This window comes from Cajanus cajan, chromosome 6 (genome assembly GCF_000230855.2).
Source record: "Cajanus cajan strain Asha chromosome 6, NIPB_CcT2T_4, whole genome shotgun sequence".
Taxonomy (NCBI): Eukaryota; Viridiplantae; Streptophyta; class Magnoliopsida; order Fabales; family Fabaceae; genus Cajanus; species Cajanus cajan.
Window position 1 is genome coordinate 37,123,564 of NC_138522.1, and position 24,925 is coordinate 37,148,488.

General features: G+C 30.0%; 2 protein-coding genes across 2 annotated transcripts; one reads left to right on the forward strand and one right to left on the reverse strand.

Annotated features, from left to right (window-relative positions):
* Window positions 1-18,759: 18,759 nt before the first annotated feature.
* Window positions 18,760-20,805, forward strand: GLTP2 (glycolipid transfer protein 2). Its single transcript, XM_020368885.3, has 6 exons — window positions 18,760-19,229; window positions 19,321-19,376; window positions 19,591-19,721; window positions 19,951-20,086; window positions 20,298-20,441; window positions 20,534-20,805. The coding sequence occupies exons 1-6, from the start codon at window positions 19,070-19,072 to the stop codon at window positions 20,567-20,569; spliced, it is 663 nt and encodes a 220-aa protein (XP_020224474.1). The 5' UTR covers window positions 18,760-19,069; the 3' UTR covers window positions 20,570-20,805.
* A 691-nt stretch (window positions 20,806-21,496) lies between these two features.
* LOC109806605 (endoglucanase 25) lies at window positions 21,497-24,441 on the reverse strand. The gene is made up of 6 exons (XM_020369063.3): window positions 23,886-24,441; window positions 23,498-23,805; window positions 22,680-23,153; window positions 22,458-22,590; window positions 22,181-22,353; window positions 21,497-22,089 (listed from the first exon to the last, which is right to left on the reverse strand). Exons 1-6 carry the CDS (start codon window positions 24,265-24,267, stop codon window positions 21,736-21,738), a joined length of 1,824 nt encoding a protein of 607 aa, XP_020224652.1. The 5' UTR covers window positions 24,268-24,441; the 3' UTR covers window positions 21,497-21,735.
* Window positions 24,442-24,925: the final 484 nt, after the last annotated feature.

The window sequence follows — 24,925 nt, forward strand, 5'->3', positions numbered from 1 at the left end:
TTGAACTTTTGACTGAGACAAAATTTATGTTAAATAGCCACTTTGATATGAAAGACCTTGGTGATGCCTCTGTTGTTATAGGCATTTAGATTTCCCGTGATAGGTTACGTGGCATGCTTGGGTTGTCTCAAAGAGGGTATATTGATAAAATCCTCAAACGGTTCAACATGCATTCTTGCTTCCCATGTGCTGCACCTGTTCAAAAAGCTGACAAACTCTCTAAATCTCAATGTCCTCAAAATGATAATGATAGAGTTGAAATAGAAAAGGTCTCATATGCTTCCGCTGTTGGTAGTTTGATGTATGCTCAAGTTTGTACTCGTCCTGATATTACTTTTGCTGTTAATGCTTTAGGGAGATACTTGAGTGACCTGGGTTTGGGTCATTGGAAAGCTGTTAAAAAGGTCTTTAGATATTTGCAGGGAACTAAGGATCATATGTTGACCTATAAGAAATCTGATCAACTTCAGGTCATTGGTTATTCTGATTCTGATTTTGCTGGTTGCCCTGACGATCGAAAATCTACTTCCAGCTTTGTTTTTATGATGGCAGGAGGAGCTATTTCTTGGAAGAGTGTTAAACAGACTCTTACAGCTACTTCTACCATGGAAGCAGAGTATGTCGCTTGTTATGAGGCTACTTGTCAAGCTGTGTGGCTTAAAAATTTGATTTCTAGCTTTCATATTGTTGAAAGTATTTCTAGGCCACTTGTGATATATTGGGACAATACTGCTGCTGTGCATTTCTCTCAAAACAATAGAAATTTTACTCGCTCAAAGCATTTTGATATAAAATTTCTATTTGTTAGAGAGAAATTTTTAGATTTTCAGACTCGGATTGAGCATATTGCTACAGAAAATATGTTAGCAGATCCAATGACTAAAGGCTTAGCTATTGGAATTTTTCAAAATCATGTAACTCATATGGGTGTGGTTAAGTTTTTTTTTTGATGTATTGGCTTCTCTTCTCTATTCTCCTCAGGCTTGGCTTCAGCCACTGGTTGTTCCTACTTAAAATATAAAAAGGAACACACATAATAAGAACAAGAACTAATTAATGTAGACCAAGTTATAACACTATCAGCAAGAAAAAAGGTTTCACCAGGAAATATCACCTGTTTTTGCTTCCTCACCCATTTGTCGTATGAATAGAGACTGAAATGTTAGAAAAATTATAAGGAATGAAGAAGTATAGGAGGCGGAGGGATTTCAACGCGCGGGAGAAGAAGTTTTTGAAATGTCTTCAAATCTCTAGTTGCTAGTGACCTTCTTTTAAGGGCAGTCATGTGCATTATTTACGTCAGACAAGGGAGGGTCCGACGTAAATTATGCAATCTACGTCGGAGGGTAATTGTGTCTGACGTAGAATGTATAATTTACGTCGGACCCCCCCTTGTCCGACGTAAATTAGTTAGCTTTTATTTATGACAATGCCACCGCATATTTATAACGTCGTATTTTGGGAGTTCTGACGTAAATGGAATGACGTAAAATCCTATTTTTGTACTAGTGTTGTCACCCTCTATATTCTTCCTTGTCAAGCGTCCACCATTAGACCAATCTTAATAGATATAATAGTAAAATTTTGTGCATGTATTTCATTTCATTTTATTTTATTTTTTATTTATGAACATCATCCATATAATATCTTAAAATTGACATTTAGAAATTAATTTATATTAATGAGATACAACTTTCACTTTCAAACATTTTTTTAATATTAAAAAGAATGATACCTAGGATGTTAAGTTGGCCTTCATATCACATAATAATCCGTAGAACTAAGTTAACCCCATATTTTAGAATATGTGAAAAGTACATTAAAATTACGGTTGAAGATGGATATTTAAATAAATTAATTACATAAAATCTTAACTTAGACCAAAAATGAATCTATCATGATTTTTGTAGATAAAATAATTAATAATTAAAATTAAAATTTAATTATAACACTCAACTATAAAATTATTAATATTATTTTCTCCACAAGTGCCATCGATATTATTGTTATCACTTGAGATACCATGAGGAAAGTAAACATTCTCAAATAGAAAGTGTAGATTCAAGATTGGATTACGGTCCCTAATTACTAATTTATATTAATATTAATAATCTTATTTTTTAATTTAAATTTAAATTGAAACTGTCATCTTCTAGTGAACAGTGTCGAGGGTTAAATAAATCAGTAACTTATAATTAAGAAGGTTCCAAAAGAATCTAGCAAGTTCACACTTCCATATCATGTCCATATATAAATATTTTTTGAAGACCTTATCCAGATATTATATTATACATGTACAAAACTGTATTTTCTATTGCAGAATTGTTAACATCAAAACTTGAGCAAGTTATGTTCCATAAAATAATTGTTTTGGGAGTTTTACGTCATGGATGACGGACGACAATAAACAGACAAGCAAAACGAGCTAAATTCTTTCACCGCATTTCCGTTTAAATTTTAAAAATATTTAATCGAACAAAAAAAATCAGTTATACTATTTTTTAATTATAATTGACATTAATAATAAAATTATTAACTTTTATAAGAATCATTTTAAAAATATTATCAGAATAATTTGTAATTGATTTTTTTTTAAAATAATTTACATGAGAATGTAAAAGTATATTACATCGAGAATCCTGCAAGAAAATCAAAACTCTTTTAAAAAAAGAGAGAAGAATATACAGACTATAAATTTTATATCTTTTATTTTATTTTATTTTTACTTTTTTTTTAAAATGAATTGATACTAAAATATATATATATATATATATATATATATATATATATATATATATATATATATATATATATATATATAAATGAATTGATACTATAAGATAAGGGAGGCATGTACCTTCTATAACAACTTAGGTTTTCAAAAATCAATAAGATATTTTTAATAAATAAAATGAGTTTAAGAAATAAAACATAAGTTTCTAAAATAAATATTTGTGCTCTTAAAATATTTTTTTATATAATTATTATGAGCTGTAAAATTATATGTTTTTAGTATAAATTATTTGGAAAAGAGGTATTTTAATAAAATAGTTTTATTTGAAATGGTTTTAATAAGATGTGATGAAAGGGAAGAGTAAATAAGGTTAAATTTTTTAATTAGAGTAGCTAACTTTGAGTTTGGAGTTATTTTTTTAGAGGGCTTCACGTAGTGAGTTCATCTTTATGTTTACACTTTTCTTTTCTCTCAACTTAAGAACTCTAAGAGGAGAACCTAAAAGCATCATGAACACACCTTGAAAATTTATGTCCTTCATCAAGCGTTCATCGAGGTAAAATGGAGTAAAGATATTTTGTTTTGGTGTAAATTAATTGTGGGTAAGGGGATTAAACCAACCTTGTTTCCCATTATCTAATTTTTAGAAAAATTCATGATTTAACTTGGGGAAGAAGGATTAGTGTTATTTACGTTTCTTATGATCCTTATATGTAATGAGTGAGTGATATGTGTAACTAATTTGGTGTACATTGCTTTGATTATGAATCTGTGAGTAGTTGTAGTTCCTATGGGAAACCCTTGATTTAAGATCGATGTTAAATCATGTGAGTATGTGAAATTCATATCAGATTTGGCTGATTTGTGGTATAAAAAAGTAGTTGTTGCGTTAATTAATGTTTACTTCGATTGGAGTGAGTGAGAAGTGTCAAACTTGTGTGATTTTGGCACCTTCTAAAGTTTTTTGAGAACTATATCACATTGAACGTGTCAAATGGGTTGTGCTAGGCACAATTCGACATTGTTCTTACATAGTTTCATGTTGGACGTGACCTCAATCACGCTGGGTGCTGGTGTAATAGAGAGAGTTTTGTCCTCTTTGCATCGGGCACAAAAAATGTAGTGTTTGGTGCGATAATGTTATAATTAGGTATTGTGATCTTCACGAGAATCGTAGCTCTAGATGTTAGCTTTCCAATACCATTGGAGTTAACCAAAAAGGAGATTTATAACTCAAGTTATGATCAAATTAGTGAATGAAGATCAAGTTGTCAGATTTAGGCTGAAAAGTTGTGATTTTGTAATTAATTAAAAATATAAGATGTCAAAATTAAACATAGAAGTCGTAGATAATTGTATTATCTTTCTAACAAAAAATTGAGATCAACTTGATATCATAAGTGCAACTCTATATATTGCGTTTAGACCCCCATAATGTAGTATGAGCTTAAAATAAAGAGAGACAGTTTGAGGATTGTAATGGTGAGTTGTGTTTACCCTTTAAGTATTTAATCTTGGAAATGGTTTTAGAAACTTATGTCAATGGTTAAGAAAGAGCAAAAATGAAAGAGGATATTTGCAAATGAGTTATGATGACACTATAAGAAAATTGTCATATAGTGACACACACCCTATAATGACATTATACATGTCACTAAAAATTACTTTTACCTATACAATAACTACAATATATGTTGGTATATTATTAAAAAGTGTGGGTATAGACTATAGTGACATACAAAATATGTTGTTAAATCTCATTCAAAATCAATACTAAAATTGTGTGTAACTATATGTTAAATAGACATATACCTACACATATTTTACCTATAGTGACACTTTTTGTATATCACTATATGTAACATTTCTTATAGTGTGAAGATATAAAAGTATGTTTGTGTTACCTTGTGCTTGAGGCTTTGTACATGTATGCAATTATGAGATGTTTTTATGTGATGTACATGATATGATACATTTATGTGTTACATGAGAAATTTATACGTGATAAGAGATGATTATACATGATGTGATAGGAGATGGTAATGCACAATGTGAGAAGATATTAACGTTTGACTTGAGAATGTTGTGTGCAACATTTGAAACATTGGTGAATGATGTGATGTGAGATGATGGTAATGTGTAACATGAGAATGAAATGATGATGATATGTATGCATGAGATTTACATTAAGATATGTTAAGAGAATGAGATAAGTATGAGTTGCATCCATGAGATAAAGTGCCACATAGAGTTTTGTACACATGATGTGAACTTTTGTGCAATAATTGTTAATTTAAGGTGGTGCATAGAGTAGAGTGTAATGAGGAATGTGAATGAATTAACGTTATGACATGTGTAAAGGGATGACTTGATTGATTAGAAACTATGAGATGTGTGTAAAGTATGAGATATGTATATTATGAGTATAAGAAATATGTGTCATGAGTATGAGATATGTGTAATGATTGAGTATGAGATATATGCCATTAATATGAGATTTTTGTCACAAACATGAGTATTCACCTTCAGGCCATGAAACTAAGCCTTTAGGCCACAAGTAGAGTTATTGAGACTTTGAGATATTTATTACTTATGTAAGTATCATAAGAGGAGTGCAACATAATAGGTTGGGAATGTGGAGTACGAGTGTGTTAACGTGAATGAAGTGAATAATGAAGTTGTATAAATATATTTTTATTTGTTATAAATTATAAATTGTTGCTTTGTTTTACTTAAATATATGTTAAACATGTTATAGTAAGACGTTTCTCATTCCCTTCTCTATTTTTTGTTGTTTCATATTTAATGTGTCATAAGAAATGATTATTATGTTGATAATGCGAGCGATGAAATATGAGCCGTGTGTGGTGTTGCGTATGCTCCGATAAGATGTGACACCATTGGGCATAATATAAGATTTTTTTTTATTACTTCTAGTTATGATTAATGTTAGACATTTAATTTATTTATATTATGAAGACTCTTACGTATTCTTTTGATTTAACAATATGTTGTGAATCTTGTGAACGTTACTAAACTCGAAGGCTATTGTGATTATTTATATTTGAATACTTTAATATTGTTCTGAGAGTAGTAAGTGTCACACCTTTACTTAAAAATAGTATTTTAATCTTAGTTGTTGATTTTTTTTAACACTAATATAAAGATTATAATTAATTTAAAAGTTTATACTAATAATTTAATTTTTGCTTGTTGGTAAATGACATTTTTTTTGTGTATTTTATGAAGATTATAATGACAATTAATAAAATTTGTGGATAATGATAAAATAAAAACTTAATTATAATTTTAGATTGATAATTTGATCTCTATAAATAGTTTTAGTTGTTCATTTTTGTCCATACATTTAAAAATGAACAATTTTAGTCTCATTGTTAACTCACCATCTAATTTATATCACATGAATATTTGGCTTAACATTAATTAATTATTTATGATAAATTAAATAATTTAATATGAAGCATTAAAATATTTAATATGAAATGTGAACTTATATAATATTTAATAATTTATAAAATATGTTAATAAAATATTAAATAATCTAACTCGTAAATAAATAAAGCCATGTCATGGCATATATTAAAAATTAGATGATAATTCAATAGTGGGACTAAAATTATTCATTCTTCAAAATGTATTGTAAACAAAAATAAAGTAATTAAATCTACGCAGACCAAAATTACTCACACATTAAACTAAACTAAGGAATTTGATAATTTTCAAATAAGTCTATAATTTTATATAATTTAGATAATTATATTAAATATATTTTATATATTAGAGTTTTGTTTTTAATCACAAATGCATAGTTAGAGTTAATTTTATTTAAAGAATGAAATTGTTTACGCTTAAGCATTTTTAATAGTTTTCTTTATTAAAGTTTTGAGACAAAAGAAAGAGAACTTGAAGTTATGGAAGATTCGACCTAGCTCACTCCAAGTCAAGCAAGTAGGTGCTCTAAGTGAACTTCTTCAAAGCAATTCGCTTGAAGTAATGCAACTACTCGCTCTAAGTGTGTTCACATAAAAACCACTCCTGAGAGCATATGTTGACTTGCTTAAAAAAGTAACTGGTCGCTCTAAGCGAGCCAACAAAACAAAGATTTCCCTAAAACAATCAAAAAGAGCGCTCTAAGTGAGGTAAGTCAGAGACAACCCCTTGGAAGAAATTGATGGTTCGCTTAAGCAGAGCCATTTGAGCGCCCTCTTAAAGCTTGCATAGACAAAAGTCCATTTAAAATATTATAAATTAGAATTTTTAGAGTTTCTTTTTATTGATTTTTTACGCAACACAATTTTAGAGAGATTAGAGAAGGTTTTGTGAGAAAGCATTTTTTTAGTAAAAAATCCTTTTATAATTTTAAGTGACCTAATCAACCTATGCGTGATTTTATAATTTTAAGTGAGGTTGAAAACCTCTTACGATTTATGCAAAACACCGATAATACTTATTATTATGAATATGATAAACCATTTTAGTCAATTTTTGGTCTTTAACCTTAATACGAGTTTTTTAACAAAAATTTATTAAGGAATTGAGATTTTTCTCAAATAACCTAAAATTTCTCACCTAAAGAATTATGATTTAAATATAATTGTGGCTATTGAATTAACTATATAATTTTTAGTATAAAATTTAAAAAAATTTATGTAAAAAAAATTAATGAAATCAATCTCAAACTATTCTCATATTATAAATTTAAATTCTTTATTAGTCTATTGCACCCTTTTTATTTTCATAAAAATTTATATTTCATGTTGAACAATTCTTAATTTTCATTATTTTGTTTGTTTGGTACTAAAATTTAATTGAATAATTATAACTCAACTTTTTTGAATTTGATAGTTTGGATTTCTGTCTAATTTACTACTTATAAAAATTAATATATTTGTCAAATGTATATTAGAACCAAAAATAAAATAAAATTTAAAGTAAATAATATTATTTTGAAAAAAAAAAGAAATATACTCTTGCTTTCAAAGAAATGTATTAAGTTTAAAATATTTAAATACATAATATAATTAAAAGAAATATATTAACATAAAATGATGTGAAAATAAAGTAGTATATTAAAATTGTCAAATTATAAAAAAAAATAACATCAATTAAATTAACTTATTTTAAAGACGTAGAAAGTAAACCATGTTTGGAAGAAAAAAAATTGAATTGAACCTAACCTACTTTTAATTCAAAGCTACTGTTATTTTCTTTCTCCATTTGCAGCTTTAGAATGTTTGAATTGAAGTTTAAAGCCATGCAACCGGCAAATCAAACACACTATAAAGTTGACTTAGAGAGAATTGAAAGTAATATGCAAATGTACAACAAAATAAGTTCGATTCGGAATTTGCACTTCCTTCCATTTCTTTCTTTCCTTTTTCTTTTTCATGTATAAAATAAAACTATCTTCGTTGTTCAATGGAACAATATCTTCCAATGACGCTTGAAGATAAATCTGTATACTTATATTTCAAGATGTTAGAATACAAAGAAAGAAGAAGTATAAAATGCTAAAATACTTCGCTGAATATTCATTCACTACAAGAAAAAGTTAAATTTCTCACGGACAAAAATCTGTCAAAAATTTCCCACGGATTTAGATCCGTTAGAAATTTCCGACGGAATTTTTGACGGAATTTTAACTGATGGAATTTCCGATGGAATTTTTAACGGATTTAAATCCATCTGAAACTTTTGACGGAATTTCCGACGGATTTAAATCCGTCTGAAATTTCTGACGGAATTTTCGACGAATTTAAATCCGTCTGAAATTATTAAATAAAATATAAGTCAATTATTTTTTAAATGCAAGCAATCCTGATCCCATCAATACACACAACAATGCACTATATAATATTTTCATTATTAATTATATGAGTGTTTTCAAAATATAAATATATTGTAATGAATAAGATAAATATAAATCAGAGTGAGTGAGGTATAGCTTACCTATATATAATTATATGTTTAGGTTATTATAAATTATAAACTAATTAGCGTAAATGTGTTTTTTTTTACTTATCTTGAAAAATACCAGCACATGACGTCCAAATTTAAGAATAACATATCTTTTCTTTAATTTTTAAAAATCACTCATCTCTTTGAAAATAACGTTATTAATTAAATAAGAGGAAAAAAAGTTAAATTATGTTCTGCAAATCATATATATGTATCTATCATTTATTTCTAAATTACATCCAATACTGAGTCATTTTCATGAAAACTTTCATTGATCTTCAATTTTGAAAATAAGATTTTTTTCAATTCATTTTTAAAATTATTACTTAAATTTAATATATTTTTTAAATCACAATGTGCATGATATTTAAAATAAATTTCAAAAAAGTTAAAATAATGAAATAAGAGATCAAATCTCATTTAATTATTGATATTTGTAATAATAAATTATTTTCTCTTAATAGTATATAAATAATATTATCTTATATAAGTAGTTGTATGTGCCACTTAAATAAATAAATAAGAAAATTAATACTCACTTAAAAATTTGAGAAGAGATATACGTATGACGTTATTGAGAAAAACTTCAAGTAGGGGTTAATGGAATTTTTTATAGATTAAATCTTCTTTATTTAAAACTTAAAACATTAAAGTTAAAATAATTACACTAAATAATTATTTTTGTTCCTAATAACTGTTTGATTTAAAAATATCTCTTCAAGTTGTAGTAATTTATTAAATTTACATTTTATTGATTTCTGAATTTTATATTTAAGTAAATCAGTAAAATACAAAGTAACGAGTATAAATATGAGTATTTAAAACTTCAATGAATCTATATATAAAAAGTAGAGATAAAGACAGAGAAAATGAATGGAAGAAAAATAGTTAAATATATAGTTGTTTGATTATTTATAGTAATAGATAAAGGGAAATATACGTCATCTTGTAACTGATTTTGTCTAAAAAATAATAGATAATCATACCTTTAATTCTTAAGAAATAAATAAATAAATTTTAATTATTTTACTTTTAAAAAGATTTAAAGACACAAAGTGTCTGTTTCCTCTTTTAATTCTCCTAGTATATATATATATATATATAATGGTATGTGATAAACTAATTTAATATATATATATGAAGAGGGATCTTTTTACTCAAAGAGTAAGTTTACCTAGACTTACTCCATTTAATAACTCATGTTCAACATTAAATTTTAACGATCCAACTGTTCAATTTAAAATTCTTAATGCATAGATCAAATCTGCAAATTTTTAGAAAATTTGAAAATCATTTGATACTTCATTTCATTAATTCAAATTGACAGATAATCATAGAATCATTTTATACATTGATTCAAATTAATGAAACGAAGTATCAAATAATTTTCAAATTTTCTAACAATTTACATATTTGATCTATGCATTAAGAACTTTAAATTGAACGGTTAGATCGTTGAAATTTGATATAGAATATGAGTTATTGAACGGAATAAGTCTAGCTAGACTTACTCTTAGAGTAAAAAAATCCATTCTCTTTAATATATACACCACATATATATATATACATATATATTAAATGATTTTATCTATAAATTTTGTTAAAAATAAAAATAATATTAAAAATTAAATATTTTTATAAATACTAGGAGGGTTGAATCACTTTGTGCCACTAATAATGATATGTAGATAGAATATTAGAAGATTGTATGTAGTTATTTAGAGAGAATATAACTTTTTGAGAAATTCTATGGTACCCACATTGTTTGAGAGGGTATCCGTACAGTTGTAATTATAATTTTATTTTATATTTTATATTTTTAATAATTTATTTAAATAATATTTATGATATTTTATTCTTTTAATTTTTAAATTATTTATTCATTTATTTTTATTTTATATATTCTAATTTTATTTGTAATAATATGATTATATATTTAAATAGTTTAATTTTAATAATTTTTTAAGTATATTTTTGTCTTTTTGTCTTAAATTTTTGAATTTCTATATTGTAATTTTAATAATTTTTTATTTCTATTATTTATTAATTCTTTTCTTTTTTAATGTTTTATAACATTATTAAAATTTTATAATTTTAATCTCTATAATTTTATCTTACTTTTTATTTTATAAATATAATTTGGATTATTCATTTTATAATTAAATTAATTTTTTTTAAATTTTTTATGAGTTTACATTCTAAGAATGTATTGAAACCCCTCAATCTTTGATTATTAGATAGCAACAACATGGATATTCTGATTATTAGACATTATGTTATAATTCTACTGATCGTACTATATGTTATTTAAAAAAAAAAATTTCACAGAATTTCCCACGGATTTCTCACAGATTTATCCGTGGGCAATTTCCCACGGGCTAATCCGTGGGTAATTTCTAACAGATTTGTCTATGGGTAATTTCTCACGGATTTGTCCGTGGGTAATTTCTCAATAAATTTATATTAAATGTAAATTTTGTAAATTCAACCGTTAAATTGAACATCTTTTACTCTTAAATCATATATACAAAATGTTATATTAATCGAAGATGATTTCTTATAAAACAAAATTAAATCTGTCGAAAAATTTATATTTTCGATGAGAAAATTTTTGTAGGAAAAGCTATAATATTGATGAAATATTTTAGATAAATTTATATATTTTTCGAAAATGTAAGAACTGGTTATAAATTTGATATGAAAATATTATGATATTATTAGATAAGATTTTAAGTTAGTATTTTATTAATGGTTGATAATTAAAAAATAAAACAAGGATAAATACATTTTTTTTAATTTTATTTGTTTGATTTAAGATAACTTACAAAATAACTCTTGATAAAGTTATTCAACTCAATAACTCATGGTGTGTGTTGAATTTTATCGATTTAATTAATTGTTAAATTAAAAGTTATTAAATTTTACTAATAATTAATATAAAAAATTAACTAGTTTTGGAATAAATTATTTGCTAATTAACAATATAATTGAAACATTAATTATTTTAAATTATTTAACTAAAATCTTATTGACAATTTACTATATGATCTTAATATTTTTGTATAACTAATATCTGGTTTTAAATTTGATATGAGAATATTATATATAATTAGATAAGATTTTAATTTAGTATTTTATTAATAGTTGATAATTAGAAGAAAAAAAACAAGAATAAATACATTTTTAGAATTATATATGTTTGATTTAAGGTAAATATATATATTAAATTAATTAATAATTTATTTAAAATATTAAAATTTAATTTATAAGTATGTAATAAATAAATATTTATAATTTTATAAATTATAAAATTAAATAATTTAAATTATAATTTTAAATAGAAATAAGTAAATGTTAATTATAAAAGTAAGTACATATAAATAAATAATAATTAAATATATTATTATTATTATTATTTGTAATATAAAATTATTATATATTATTATTATAGTACAAATATGAGATTGTATATTTGAGGATGACTTAAATGAATTAATTTGTACAAGTTATACTGACAACATACATATACATTTCGGTAGCTTACTCATCAGAACTTCACAGTTAAGCGTGCTTGACCTGGAGTAGTACAAGGATGGGTGACCTTCTGGAAAGTTTCCCAGAAATTGCACAAGTAAGGATAAAACACGATAAATAGTGAAATATCGTGAAATAGAACCCTTGAAGTGGGTAATTACCCACAGATAAATCCGTGGGAAAATCTATCGGAAAGTTACCCACGGATAAAAATCCGTCGATAAATATGTCAGACGAGCAATTTACCGATGAATTAGTGTCCGTCGGTAATCTGTCGGAAATGCACTATTACCCATGAATTTTTGGCATTTCCCACAGATTCTGGCCGTCTGTAATAGCGCATTTTCTTGTAGTGATTAACCAATGTAATGCTCTTATAGAGCTACAAATGAAGCCCAAACAACTAACCAACATTAAACCAGAATTGACAAAACAGATTTCAGAACTAACATAACAGAAAATATGCTAACATTTCCTCCTTTATAACTATTGCTTAGACAGAACACAAGCAACTAGTTTATCTTAGGAATTTCACATACTCCCATCTGCTCTCGAAGCTTAAGGAAGCAATCTAATTTAAGAGGTTTGGCTAGTTAATCTGCAATTTGTTCCTTAGTTCCACACTGAACCAACTCTATACAACCATCTCTAGAGAGATTTATCAGAAAATGAAAAGGCACATCGATATGCTTACTTCTTCCATGCATATAACAGGATTCTTAGAAAGTTTAATAGTTGAGCTATTGTCACACATCAAAGTAGTGCAACCTTTCTAATTATGTCCTAGCTCCTTCAAAATTCTCCTCATCCACACGGCTTGACAGGCACATGCTATAGCTGCCACAAATTCAGCTTCTGTGGTGGACAATGTCACAATCGACTATTTTTTGGATGACCAAGCTACTGCTCCATTACTTAGTAAAAACACATAGCCAGAGTTGCTTTTTCTGTCTGCCAAGTCACCTGTATAGTCACTGTCAGTGTAAGCTAACAATTCTTCATCTCCTCCCTTCTTATAGAAAATACCAAAATTCACAGTTCCTTGTAAGTATCTAAGAACTCTCTTTGTAGCCTGCATATGTATTTGAGTGGGTTGGCTCATAAAACGACTGATTAAACTAACAGAGAATATCATGTCAGGTCTGGTTGCTGTAATATACATGAGACTTCCTACCAGCTGCTTGTACAGAGTCTCATCTACTTTCATTCCTGTTTTATCTTTACACAGTTTACAACCAGGTACAATAGGAACTTTGACAGAATTGCTATCAGACATCCCAAACCTCCTCAACACTTCTAAGGCATACTTTCTCTGATAAATGTAGATCCCATCATCCTCCTGTAGAACTTCAATTCCAAGAAAAAACCTCATTCTTCCAAGATCTGTCATATCAAGCTCTTTCTTCATTGAATTCTTGAAAGAACTCATCAATGAATCATCGTTACCAGTGTAAATGAGGTTGTCGACATACAAACTAATAATTAAAATCCTTTCGTCTGAAGTGTGCTTCAAGAATAAAGTTTGCTCATGATTGCTTTTCTTGAATCCTGCACTAATAAAGTATGATTCGATTCGACTGAACCATGCTTTAGGGGCTTGTTTTAGCCCATATAAAGCCTTGTGAAGCTTGTAGACCTTATTCTCACATCCCTTTTGCACATAACCTTTTGGTTGTTCCACATATACATCCTCATTTAGAGTGCCATACAAAAAGGCTGATTTCACATCAAGTTGATACAATTTCCACCCTCTACTTGCTGCAATAGTTATTATCATTCTCACAGTGTCCATTCTATTTACAGGAGAAAACACCTTTGTATAGTCTACCCCATGTTGTTGAGAGTAACCTTTAGCCACTAACCTAACCTTATACTTGTCCACTTGACCAATCTCGTTCAACTTAGTCTTGTAGATCCATTTGACTCCTATCTTCTTTGCTCCAGCTGGTAAATCGGTGAGTTCCCATGTCCCATTTTTCACAATGGAGTTAATTGCAACATTCATAGCCTTTCTCCACTTGGAGCTTTTTACAACAACTTCAAAACTTTCAGGATCTGTACAATCTATTAAGGCCATATTTATTGCATCTTCAGATTCTGAGAATTCTTCTCCGTCTACATAATCTCTCATCCAACTAGGTGGGTGTCTATTTTTGCCCCTTTCATCATTGATCACTTTATTTTCTTCATGCTGTGACTGATTCCCTTCTTCGTCATTAGATTCACTATCTGTTGTATTCTCTTCTTCAACTTCAGTAGTGTTTTTAGTATCTCCACATTCCAAATCTTCAATTAGTTCTTCTCTATGACTGACATTCCAGTTCCATTGAGTGTCTTCCTCAAAGACCACGTCTCTACTTACCACAATCTTCCTTGTAATTGGATTATAGAGCCTGTATCCTTTAGATTCCTCACTCTTGTTTTCCAATTTGGTTCTCCTTGCATCTGGAACATGTACACGAGTTACACAACCAAACACTCTAAAATGCTCAACTGAAGGCTTGACACCACTCCAAGCCTCCTTTGGCGTTTGATCCTTGACAACCAATGTTGGAGATCTATTTAGTACATACGCTACCCAGTTTACTGCTTTAGGCCAAAAGGATTTTGAAAGTTTCTTCTATGATAATAAAGTTCTCACTAAGTTCATGATGGTTCTATTCTTCCTTTCAACTACCCCATTCTATTGAGGGGTGTAAGTTGTTGTTAATTGTCTTTTAATTTCTATTTTCTGACAGAATTCATTGAACTCCAATAATGTGAACTCTCCTCCCTTATCAGTTCTGAGGCATTTAATCATCAGACTAGATTCTTTTTTCAACAAGATTCTTAAAACATTGAAAGTAGTGAAATGCCTCTGATTTTTTCGTTAAGAAATAAATCCATGCCTTTCTAGAGTAATCATCAATAAGACATAAAAAATACCTCTTTTGGCTATTGGAAGATGGAGTGATTGGGCCACAAATATCTGCATGAATCAATTCTAATTTTTGTTTTGCTCTCCATTGGATTTTCTTTGGGATGGGATCTCGATGTTGCTTTCCTTTCATACAATCTTCACACACCTTTTCTGTTGTAGAAAATGAAGAGGGAAGGCCTCTAACCATTCCTTTGCTTTGTAAAATTCTTAGTCCTTTGTGACTAAGATGTGCATATCTACGATGCCATAAAGATGAGAGATCCTAAGTAGAGATGTGAAAGCATGAATACTTCTTGGTTGTAGATTGAGCAAATGGAATGAACATTCTATTTGTTGTCATATTAGTTTCTAGAATCAAACCCTTATCAGGATGGTACAACTTGTAGGTTCCTGACTAAAACATTACGGTTAAGCCTTTTTCTTGCAACTGCCCTATACTCAACAAATTGTTCTTGAGTTCTGGTACTAAAAACACATCAGTAATTACGTGAGTGACTCCTTTAATGTTCAGCCTAACATTTCCTTTTCCATTCACCTCCATTCTTGTGTTATTACTAAGCTTTACATGTTGCTTGAAGGTGTCATCTACTTCTTTGAACCAAGCTCTATTTCCACACGTGGTTTGAGCAACCAGAATCCAAGAACCATGCATTTGTTGTCTGCACATCATGCAAATCCTCAAAAGCCATAAGCAAAAGCTCTTCTTCATTGAATGCAACATAATTGACTTCTTTATCCCAATATGGACATTCATACTTATAGTGCCCGAGTTTATGACATTTAAAACATTCAATTGTGGCTCGATTTTGCCTCCCTCTTCCTCTTCCTCTTCCTCTATAGCTGCCTCTGCCCCTACCTCCATTGTCATTTCTTTCTTTAGAACTTACTTTGAGTGCCTGCTCCTCTTCATGTTTCTTGTGAAATTTCTGCTCATGAACTATCAAAGAACTTTGAAGTTCATCAATAGAAAGAGAGTCAATGTCTTTAGACTCCTCGATTGAGCAAACTATGTAATTAAATCTGTTAGTCAAGGATCTCAGAATCTTTTCAACAATTATTACATCATGCATCTGCTCTCCATAAGTTCTCATCTCGCTGGCCACACTCATGACCCGAGAAAAGTAGTCAGTTATGCTCTCACCCGATTTCATTTCAAGAATCTCGAATTCTTTCCTTAAACCCTGAAGAATTGACCTTTACACTCTTGCATTGCCTTCATATTTTCTTTTCATCGAATCCCATATTTCCTTTGATGTATTCTTTTGCAAGATTGTTTCCAAGATTGTCCTGTCTATGACTTGAAACAAGTAATTTTTGACCTGCAAATCTTTCAGTTTCATCTCATCACGTTTCTTTTGCTGAACTTCAGTAGTTGCACCTCCCTTTTCTGAAACTTCAAATCCAGTTTCCACCAAGCTCCAATACTCCTTGGATCTTAATAAGTTTTCCATTAGCATACTCCAATGGTCATAATGACCATCGAAACGCAGAATTGCTGGTTGTACAAAATTGCTATCATTTGCATTTGACATTCTCTCTATCACAAATGCAACTCACTTTTTTCACAGGCCCCAATAAGAGCTCTGAAGCCAAAATGTTAAAATACAAAGAAAGAAAAAGTATAAAATACTGAAATACTTCGCTGAATATTTATTAACCTATGTAATGCTCTTATAGAGTTACAAATGAAGCCCAAACAACTAACCAACATTAAACCAAAATTGACAAAACAGATTTCAGTAACTAACATAGATTGAATTTGAATGGTGATGTAAGTGTAATTTAGAAATGGAGAACATATATATCCACAAGCTGAACCAGACAGTTTCAAATGCAGCAATTGCAATTCCGCATAAAATTTAATTAAAGATCCATCATTAACCGACAATAAGAAAATTCAATCGAAGGACGGGAATACGTAATGAAAGGGTTTGTCGTGTGGTTGGTGGACAACTTACAAAACAGAATAACTTCCGACACAAACAATCATACTCGAGTTGGGCGCCGGCAATGCTAAAATACGGATCGACAGGATGGGATTGATACTATCAAGAATGATAATCAGCTCAAATTTATTAAAAATTATCAAATTTAAACGATCTTTATCATTAAATTATAATACAAACTTATTAAAGTTAGAAAAAGGTGTTTGAAAATCTATAAAATAGATGAAGGTGCTTAATTCTAAGATTTTTATCATGTTATTAGTTTTTTTATATATATATAATTTTGTCATTCTTTAAAATTTTGATTAAATTAAGTATTATCGAGTTTCTTTTAATTATTAAGTAGATAATAATGTTTGTTTTGAAAATTTTAAACTTATCAATAATTTTCAATATGATGAATTTAAATGTGCAATTCCCCTATGTACCATCTTATGTAGGGATGAATCTATTGCCTTCACTAAGTTTTTATTTTTATTTTATATAATATATTTATAATTATAAATTATTTTGTAATTTTAAATATAGTAAAAAAAATAGTTTATAATATACATATTGTTTCCACAAATTACTTAATCTTATTTTCTTTATATTTTTAATAGACACCTTAAATAATTATTTTATTATTTAGAGTTGCATTTCACATTTTCATACACTATCTTTATTATTAGTAAAAAAAAATCCCTTAATTATTTATTTCACAATACATTTCTTTTGCCTTTGATATCCGTAAGAATTAGTCAGAACAATAGGATTCGTATAATAAATCTTTAAATACTCCTAACTTCTTAAATTTTTTTTTTGGCACGTACTCCTAACTTCTTAATGTTTAATTATTTTTTACTTCATCTGCTATTTTATTTTTATTATTAGGCAAATGCTAATAGTGTCACGGACACTGGTTAAAAAATTAAAAATGGGAAAATTTTATTAAAAAGTATTATTAATGCACTTTCATGATGATTTTACGTGCACCACACCATAATTTTAACTAATAAAAAGTTTCTATTTATCAATTAGTCGTCATCATCGAACTGTAATTAATTCTTATAGAAAAAAAATATAAAATAAAAAATTAATTTGAGAAATTATAACTGAATAGCTTCTAAAAGAAAAACTCTACATAATTAACTCTTCACATTATCGATCCTCTGGACCAATCATGGGATTAGTCTTTAGTACAGTGAATTAGAGATACAGAAGAAGAAAATCATTTATTTAACAGAAACAAACTTGCTTTGTACTTGTAACAGGAGTGCTAATCAACTGTAATTTTCTATTCATCATTTGCCACGGGCCTAAGGAGTAGTACCGGTACATTCTCCCCCAGTTGTGAAACCATATCCTACTATTGTCATTTCTGACGCAAGGCCCAATATTTAACACCAAAATGCATGAATTCTAAGTAGTAGTAACAAGGGTACCAGTGAATGCCAGATCGAGATAAACGGCTACAATCTTCGGCCTTGTCTATTTCAGTCATGGGACCTATACAAATTTGATTTATTCGGATAATGTTTTATTAACGTAAGGTAAGGGAGGCTTTGATGATAACTACAAGGTCAAATATAAAGTCACCATCAATGACTTCCAAAGGGAACTGATAGCAGAAAAATAGTATTAACAAAGCAATTGAAAAAGAAAATAAAAAGGAGTCGAGGCCAAACTAGCTGTTTTACCAGATGAATAGAACAATTAAATAATTGGCACGGTGGGTAAAGCAAGATTCACTCCTTGGTTCAACCACTTGATCAAAGTTTTGAAACTTCTCTTACTCTCTCTTTCTCTCTATCTGGGAGCAACTATAATATATAATCATCGATTAATTACAGTTGGAAGTTCTAGGCTCAAGCTAGCTAGAATTATTTATAAAGAAACCAAGTTGGGTATTGGAAGCTATATATATGTGTGTGTGTATAAGAGAAGTAGAAGAGGGAGAGGGAAGGTAACAAGGGAATGAAGAGGAGCAGAGAGATGAAAAAGAGCTCAGAGATAAACTCTGCCATTGAAGAATTGTCTATGCTTGCTGTAGTCAAACCTGGAGGAAATCATGAGATTGCACACATACCCACAAGGCCGTTCCTATCTCTATGTTACTTTATTCTACAAGTTCTTGGTGAGTTTACTAACTTGTTTTTATTTGAAAACATGAATGTGATGTAACACCAAACACATTGTCATTATGTTTGATTGATGCTCTCTTGCAGATAAGATAGGCCCAACGATGGCTGTTTTGAGACAAGACGTTCACCAGAATATTAAGGTAGAAATAGAATTTTAAACTCTCAATTGATTCAGTTCAGTTGAAGGAAAACTATCTGCATGATAATTGTTGGGATCTTCTAAATGTTTTTGGTTCTTGTCTATTTGTATGAGGTGTGTTGATTGCTAGTTTTTCAGTTAAAATGTAATTGCACATTGCGAGAATAGTCAACTACCAATTATTGGCTTTGCTATTAAGTTCTATGTCACTGCAGAGGTTGGAACTGATGCACGAAATGGATCCCTCAATGAATTCAAATTTGGTTGAAATATTGAAATCAGAAGCTAGTAAAGGCAAGGCAAGGAAGAGGTCTAGTTGCAGTAAAGCCTTTCTTTGGCTCACTAGGTAAACATATATTATATTGTTTTCTTTTCTTATTTTGTTATTCCTCACACTCGGGATTAGGTTCTATCATCAATTTTAGCTCTAAATTTTTTGATAAAAAAGAACAGGCTAATAACTGTTACTCAGACTAAATAACAGCATAAATTATGTCTCCTTGGATAGTCTATAGAGTATACTTTCCATATGTATTAGTTGTTTAATATTCACTTAAAGATGTGCCACTCTGCAGATCCCTGGATTTCTCCTCAGCATTGTTAGAAACTCTAGAAAATGACCCTAAAAAGAATATGGAGCAAATAGTTCAAGAGGCTTATGATGCAACCTTGTCACCATGGCATGGATGGATTTCATCGGCAGCTTTCAGAGTAATAGCCATTTGTTCTTTTCTTCTTTTGTTTTATCAATTTTATAATTGTTGATGGATTTTGCAGCCTAACCTACAAGCTTCAGCTCAGCTTGTCTGGTCACAGACAAGTTTTTTGTCAAATTCTTGGCCTCGTGAATTTGCATAGTTTAGCATAGTGACCAAAATTTTGCTATCGGTTCCTGCTGAACTAACAGAAAATGGTACCGCAGGTGGCTGTAAAACTGGTGCCAGATAGTAAAACTTTCATGGATCTCCTCATGGAAAAAGATGAAAACTGTGACACCCTCAAGGAGAAAATGCAGATCTTGGTTTCTTTGCTTGTGCCTTTTCTTGAGGATGTTCATAGTATTTTTGTAAGCTTGATTTCATGTTTCCTAACATAACATAAATCCGTCATGCTCATTCAATTTTCTGTCATCTTACCTTGTGAATATTTATTTTGCAGAAAGTGTATAACTTGGACAGGATTAAGTCAACCTGAAGATAGAAGAACTAATGTACAGCTATATGTAGTGTATATTTTGGGTTCATCCCTACTGTTTTCATGTAAATGGCTTGTATAGTAAAATTTGCATCAACACAACTCTGTAGTCTTTAGTTACAAGTTTGCTTTCGGCTGGTCAATATAGATTTTATACAACAAATTTGTATAACTTGAATTCAAGTTCTATTTTCTCTACATGTAGGATCTAATTTAGAGCTACGTTGCATCCAAAACGTGCAAAGTTTATTAAAGTTGAATATGACAAATGTCAAAGTTTAATTTATACACAAGAAGGGATGAATTATGTTACTTTTAGAAGTATTTTTCAAATCAAAGGTGGAAACCGCATTGAGATAAAGTTGGCTTTCAGTTTCACCCTCAGGCCTATTATTTGTTGCACTAAAAATTTACCTAATTTTGGAGGATGAAGATATTATGGATCAAACTCAACCGTGAGATCAAAAAGACTTAGCTATTTCATTAATGATTTATAGTCTCAATTTAAGGAGAAATCCGCTAGCTGATGGTCAGAGTTGAGTAATGTCTATGAGTCACATATATGATTTGCTGTTATTGAGCACAACTATTTATTTTTAAAAGGGGTAATAATGTCTACGCCCTCACAAATTTTTTCAAAGGTATAATGATAGCTCAACATAAGATTTAACTTATTGTTAACGAAAGTCTTGTGATTGCAAATACGTCACTTTCTTTTTACCTTTCCCAAGATTCATTGCTTCCACAAACAGGATATTGTTATTTTATTTTGAAGAAATGCCAACCTTGAAGACACTGTTAAACGTTCCTCCAATTTAAGTGGTCCGCATGGCCAGATTTTTTATTTTTCACAATGATTTCAAGATTGAATAATCATACCTTCATTGCGTCAAGATCCTAAAATAACCAATTCCTGGCTCTGTCCTCAAACAAAATTGCATGGTAGAAGCGTGGATTTTACCTTACATGACATGTACAGTATCCTGAAAGTTACATCATCGAATGATTGATTTTCAAATAAAACTCATTTGCTTTAATTATAGTGGTCAGCATATAGTATTCTAGACTTCCTTTTCGTTTATATGTCCTAATAATCATGTTCCTCTAAATGGAATATAATACTTTCAATGTGGTAAAGGAATCCAATGGACCAGTTCAAATATAGATCAAGTCCATCCCCACAGTGAGTTTTTGATGTCTCGTGAATTAGGAGGATCTTGAAGTGCAATCAGTGCTGCAACTAAGCCAGCATTGCTCGCTATGTTTGGCTCAGTAAACTTTTGGTTGGTCCTCTGATCCATGAACTTATCATTAGTGTCTGGCCCTCCCACCATGGCCCCCAAAAGAACCTGTGGATTTGGATCTTTAGAGTTTAGCCATTTCTTACCATCTTCACAATTGGAGTATTGCTTATTCCAAGGGATTGATGCACTTCTGTGATGAACCTGAACAGGAAACTTGTCACCATAGCCCACTAAATAGCTCATTTTCATAGGGTTTTGCCCTAAGATGTAGTTAACCTGAGGAGCACATAACAGAAGGAAGCATAATAATTAGACCTTTTCCAATTTATAGGCATCAATGCAAATAGTCAAAAGACCAGGAATTTGCCTGAGAAGTAGAAAAATCACGAAGCATTTCAACCGAGAATTCATCAGTCTTGCAACTTGCACCAGACATTTTGAGATGATCAAGGTAATCACTGTACAATTTACTGAGAAAAGATGCTGTAGCAGCATACTGGAGTAATGGCTCGTTATCTTGTTTCAGGATAATCAATCCACCTATCGTTATGTTTAACATGAATCATATACATAGATAACGAACACAAGTAAATAGTTGCAAACAAGCCAAATGGTATGTTACAATTGATCAGAGAATTAATTACCGGGTGTCCTGCTATAGTATTTATTGAATAAATAATAACACATGAGGATATCAGTAGAGTTAGATGAGAGTTTCAAAACATCCTCATGTGGGAAGCCAGGATCACGGAAGAATCGAATACCGGTAAGCAAAACCTACAAAGATCAGTTTGAAAAGAAAATTATGTTTAAGATTCCTTCTCAAGTTCTCCTGAAAATTCAGTTTATGTGTCTATTGAAGTTACCTCGACAGCATTGAGCTTGTTATTCCAAGAAACAATACCTTTGTCAGCACTTGATTCATCCCTCTTGGCTGATGAAAAAATTGCGGTTGCATTTGCAAGGTAATCAGTGTTTTCAGTAGCAAGAAATAACCATGTTGCTCCCCAAGCCAACTCATCTTTGTAGCTAGTTGAGTTATAAAGCATTCTTGATTGTTTCCCACAGGCATCAACCATGGTGTAGGTCCCTTGTTTTGTAGATTTTTCATTTGTGATTGCCTCATAGAGACTTTCTGCTGATTGGACAAGTCTCCTCGAGTAATCTTTGTCTTCTTTGAATACCATCGATGCTGCAGATAATGCTGCCACAATTTCACCAGCTAAATCTGAAGCAGAGCCATCACAAATTGAAACTGGTCTCTCATATTTCATATCTTCAGGTCGTTGCCAGCAACTCACATCATTAGGTTCATTGTTAATACTAATGGTACTTCCAACCTAATGAAATTGAATAAAGCAAAAATAGAATAATTTTTATTTATAACTATTAGTATGTAATAAAGAAAAGGAATATGGAACCAAAATGGGAATGAATCCTCTCATGTCATATTGGAAATACCAGCAACACTTTCTAACACACCTTTTTAAATACACTTTCTCCTATCAGTCAAAATTTATTGGAAATCACAAAATGTGTTTATAGAATTCCTCTTTTTAACATTATGGATAAATTCAAAGTGTGCATCTCTCTAATGATGGTCACAAAATATGAACATGACATGTCATATTATCATATAAATGAGAAGAGATCCATTGCCTACAAAAAAGAAAAATTAACTTGCCTGGGAATACAATGCAAGGTTTGCTCCAGCTTCTGAATTTGGGGGAATGAACACCTTGAGCAGGTAGTCACTACCCCATCTAATTATGTCCCTAACATGATCAAGTTCACCAATATCAGCATATTTACTTTGATATTCCACAACAGTCCAACTCAACAAGGTCATAGTATAGGCTGTGGTGAAGGTAAACTTAATGTTATTTCCAGAATCATAAAATCCACCGGTAAGATTAGCCTTAGCAGAATTCCCATCCTGTAATCCTGAGTCTCCTCGAAATTTCACTGGACTGTTCCTTGGATAGTGCCCAGCTGAAAAAAAAACAAAATTCATTGTTGAACTACACCAAGAAAGAAAAGAAAATATGTAACATCACAAAGAGAAGTAGTACATTTTTGAGCATCATAAAATGTTAGAGCCTGGTTTATTGCCAATTTGAGATTGATTGAAGACCCTTGATGCTTGTGCTTCTGAGGTAAAAAGTGCACCAGCAAAACAGTTGCTAAGATGGCAAAGATTATTGTTACAAGAACAATAATAAAACAATGAAAGTGCTTCCTGTTAGTGATGACAAGATTGTAGTCAACAGATTTTGGATATTGGGAAGGGATAGATTCATAGGCAGTGGAAGAGTTAGGCGTGAATTTAAAGTCAAGGGCTATGGAGTTCCAGCGGCTAGCTGAAGGAAGAATGCGGCCTGCCTCTGAAACTGTGTGTGCATATCTCACAGGGTCTCTCTCTGACTCAAAAACAGATGACACTGTTGGTGCCATGGTTAATGAATTGGAACGTGTTGAGGTAGAAAATGAAATGAACAAAATAAACAACAATGCACTGTCAGTCTGTCACAGAACTAAGAAATTGGCTTCTAGGTTCTATCCAAATTAGCCAGTTTTGCCTACAAGGCTGAGAAATTTCAACCAATAATATGCACGTACAGCTAGTTGGAAACTAGGCTGAGAAATTTAGAGAATAAGATTTTATTTGTTGGTATATGGTTACGAATAATACTGTCTGCAAAATTCATACAATCACATTAATTATACCATTGCTTTAACCTGAGTTTAGTTCCCGCCCCACCAAATAAAAGGGTTCAAATTGTCTGTAGAAAGTTAGAAAATAATTTCTGCATAATGTTGTCCGCAATCATAAATGTTTATGGTGTGTGTGATAGTATATATCTTGCTCTTTAATAAAGAAACGTGTGGATTTTAAAGTGTCATTTTTTTTAAGGTTAACGTTGGTTATTCTGATGAAATGTATACATTTTTTTTACTGACTCGTTAATTACTGTTGTAATTAAGAGATTTTGTAAGAAAGGAAAAAAACTATATCCTCCAAGAGTTGATGCTTTTTATAGTAGGCCTTTTTGGTTCCCGTAAACCAAAGTACTAAACTATGTTATTAGCTTAGCACACTACAGATTATTTG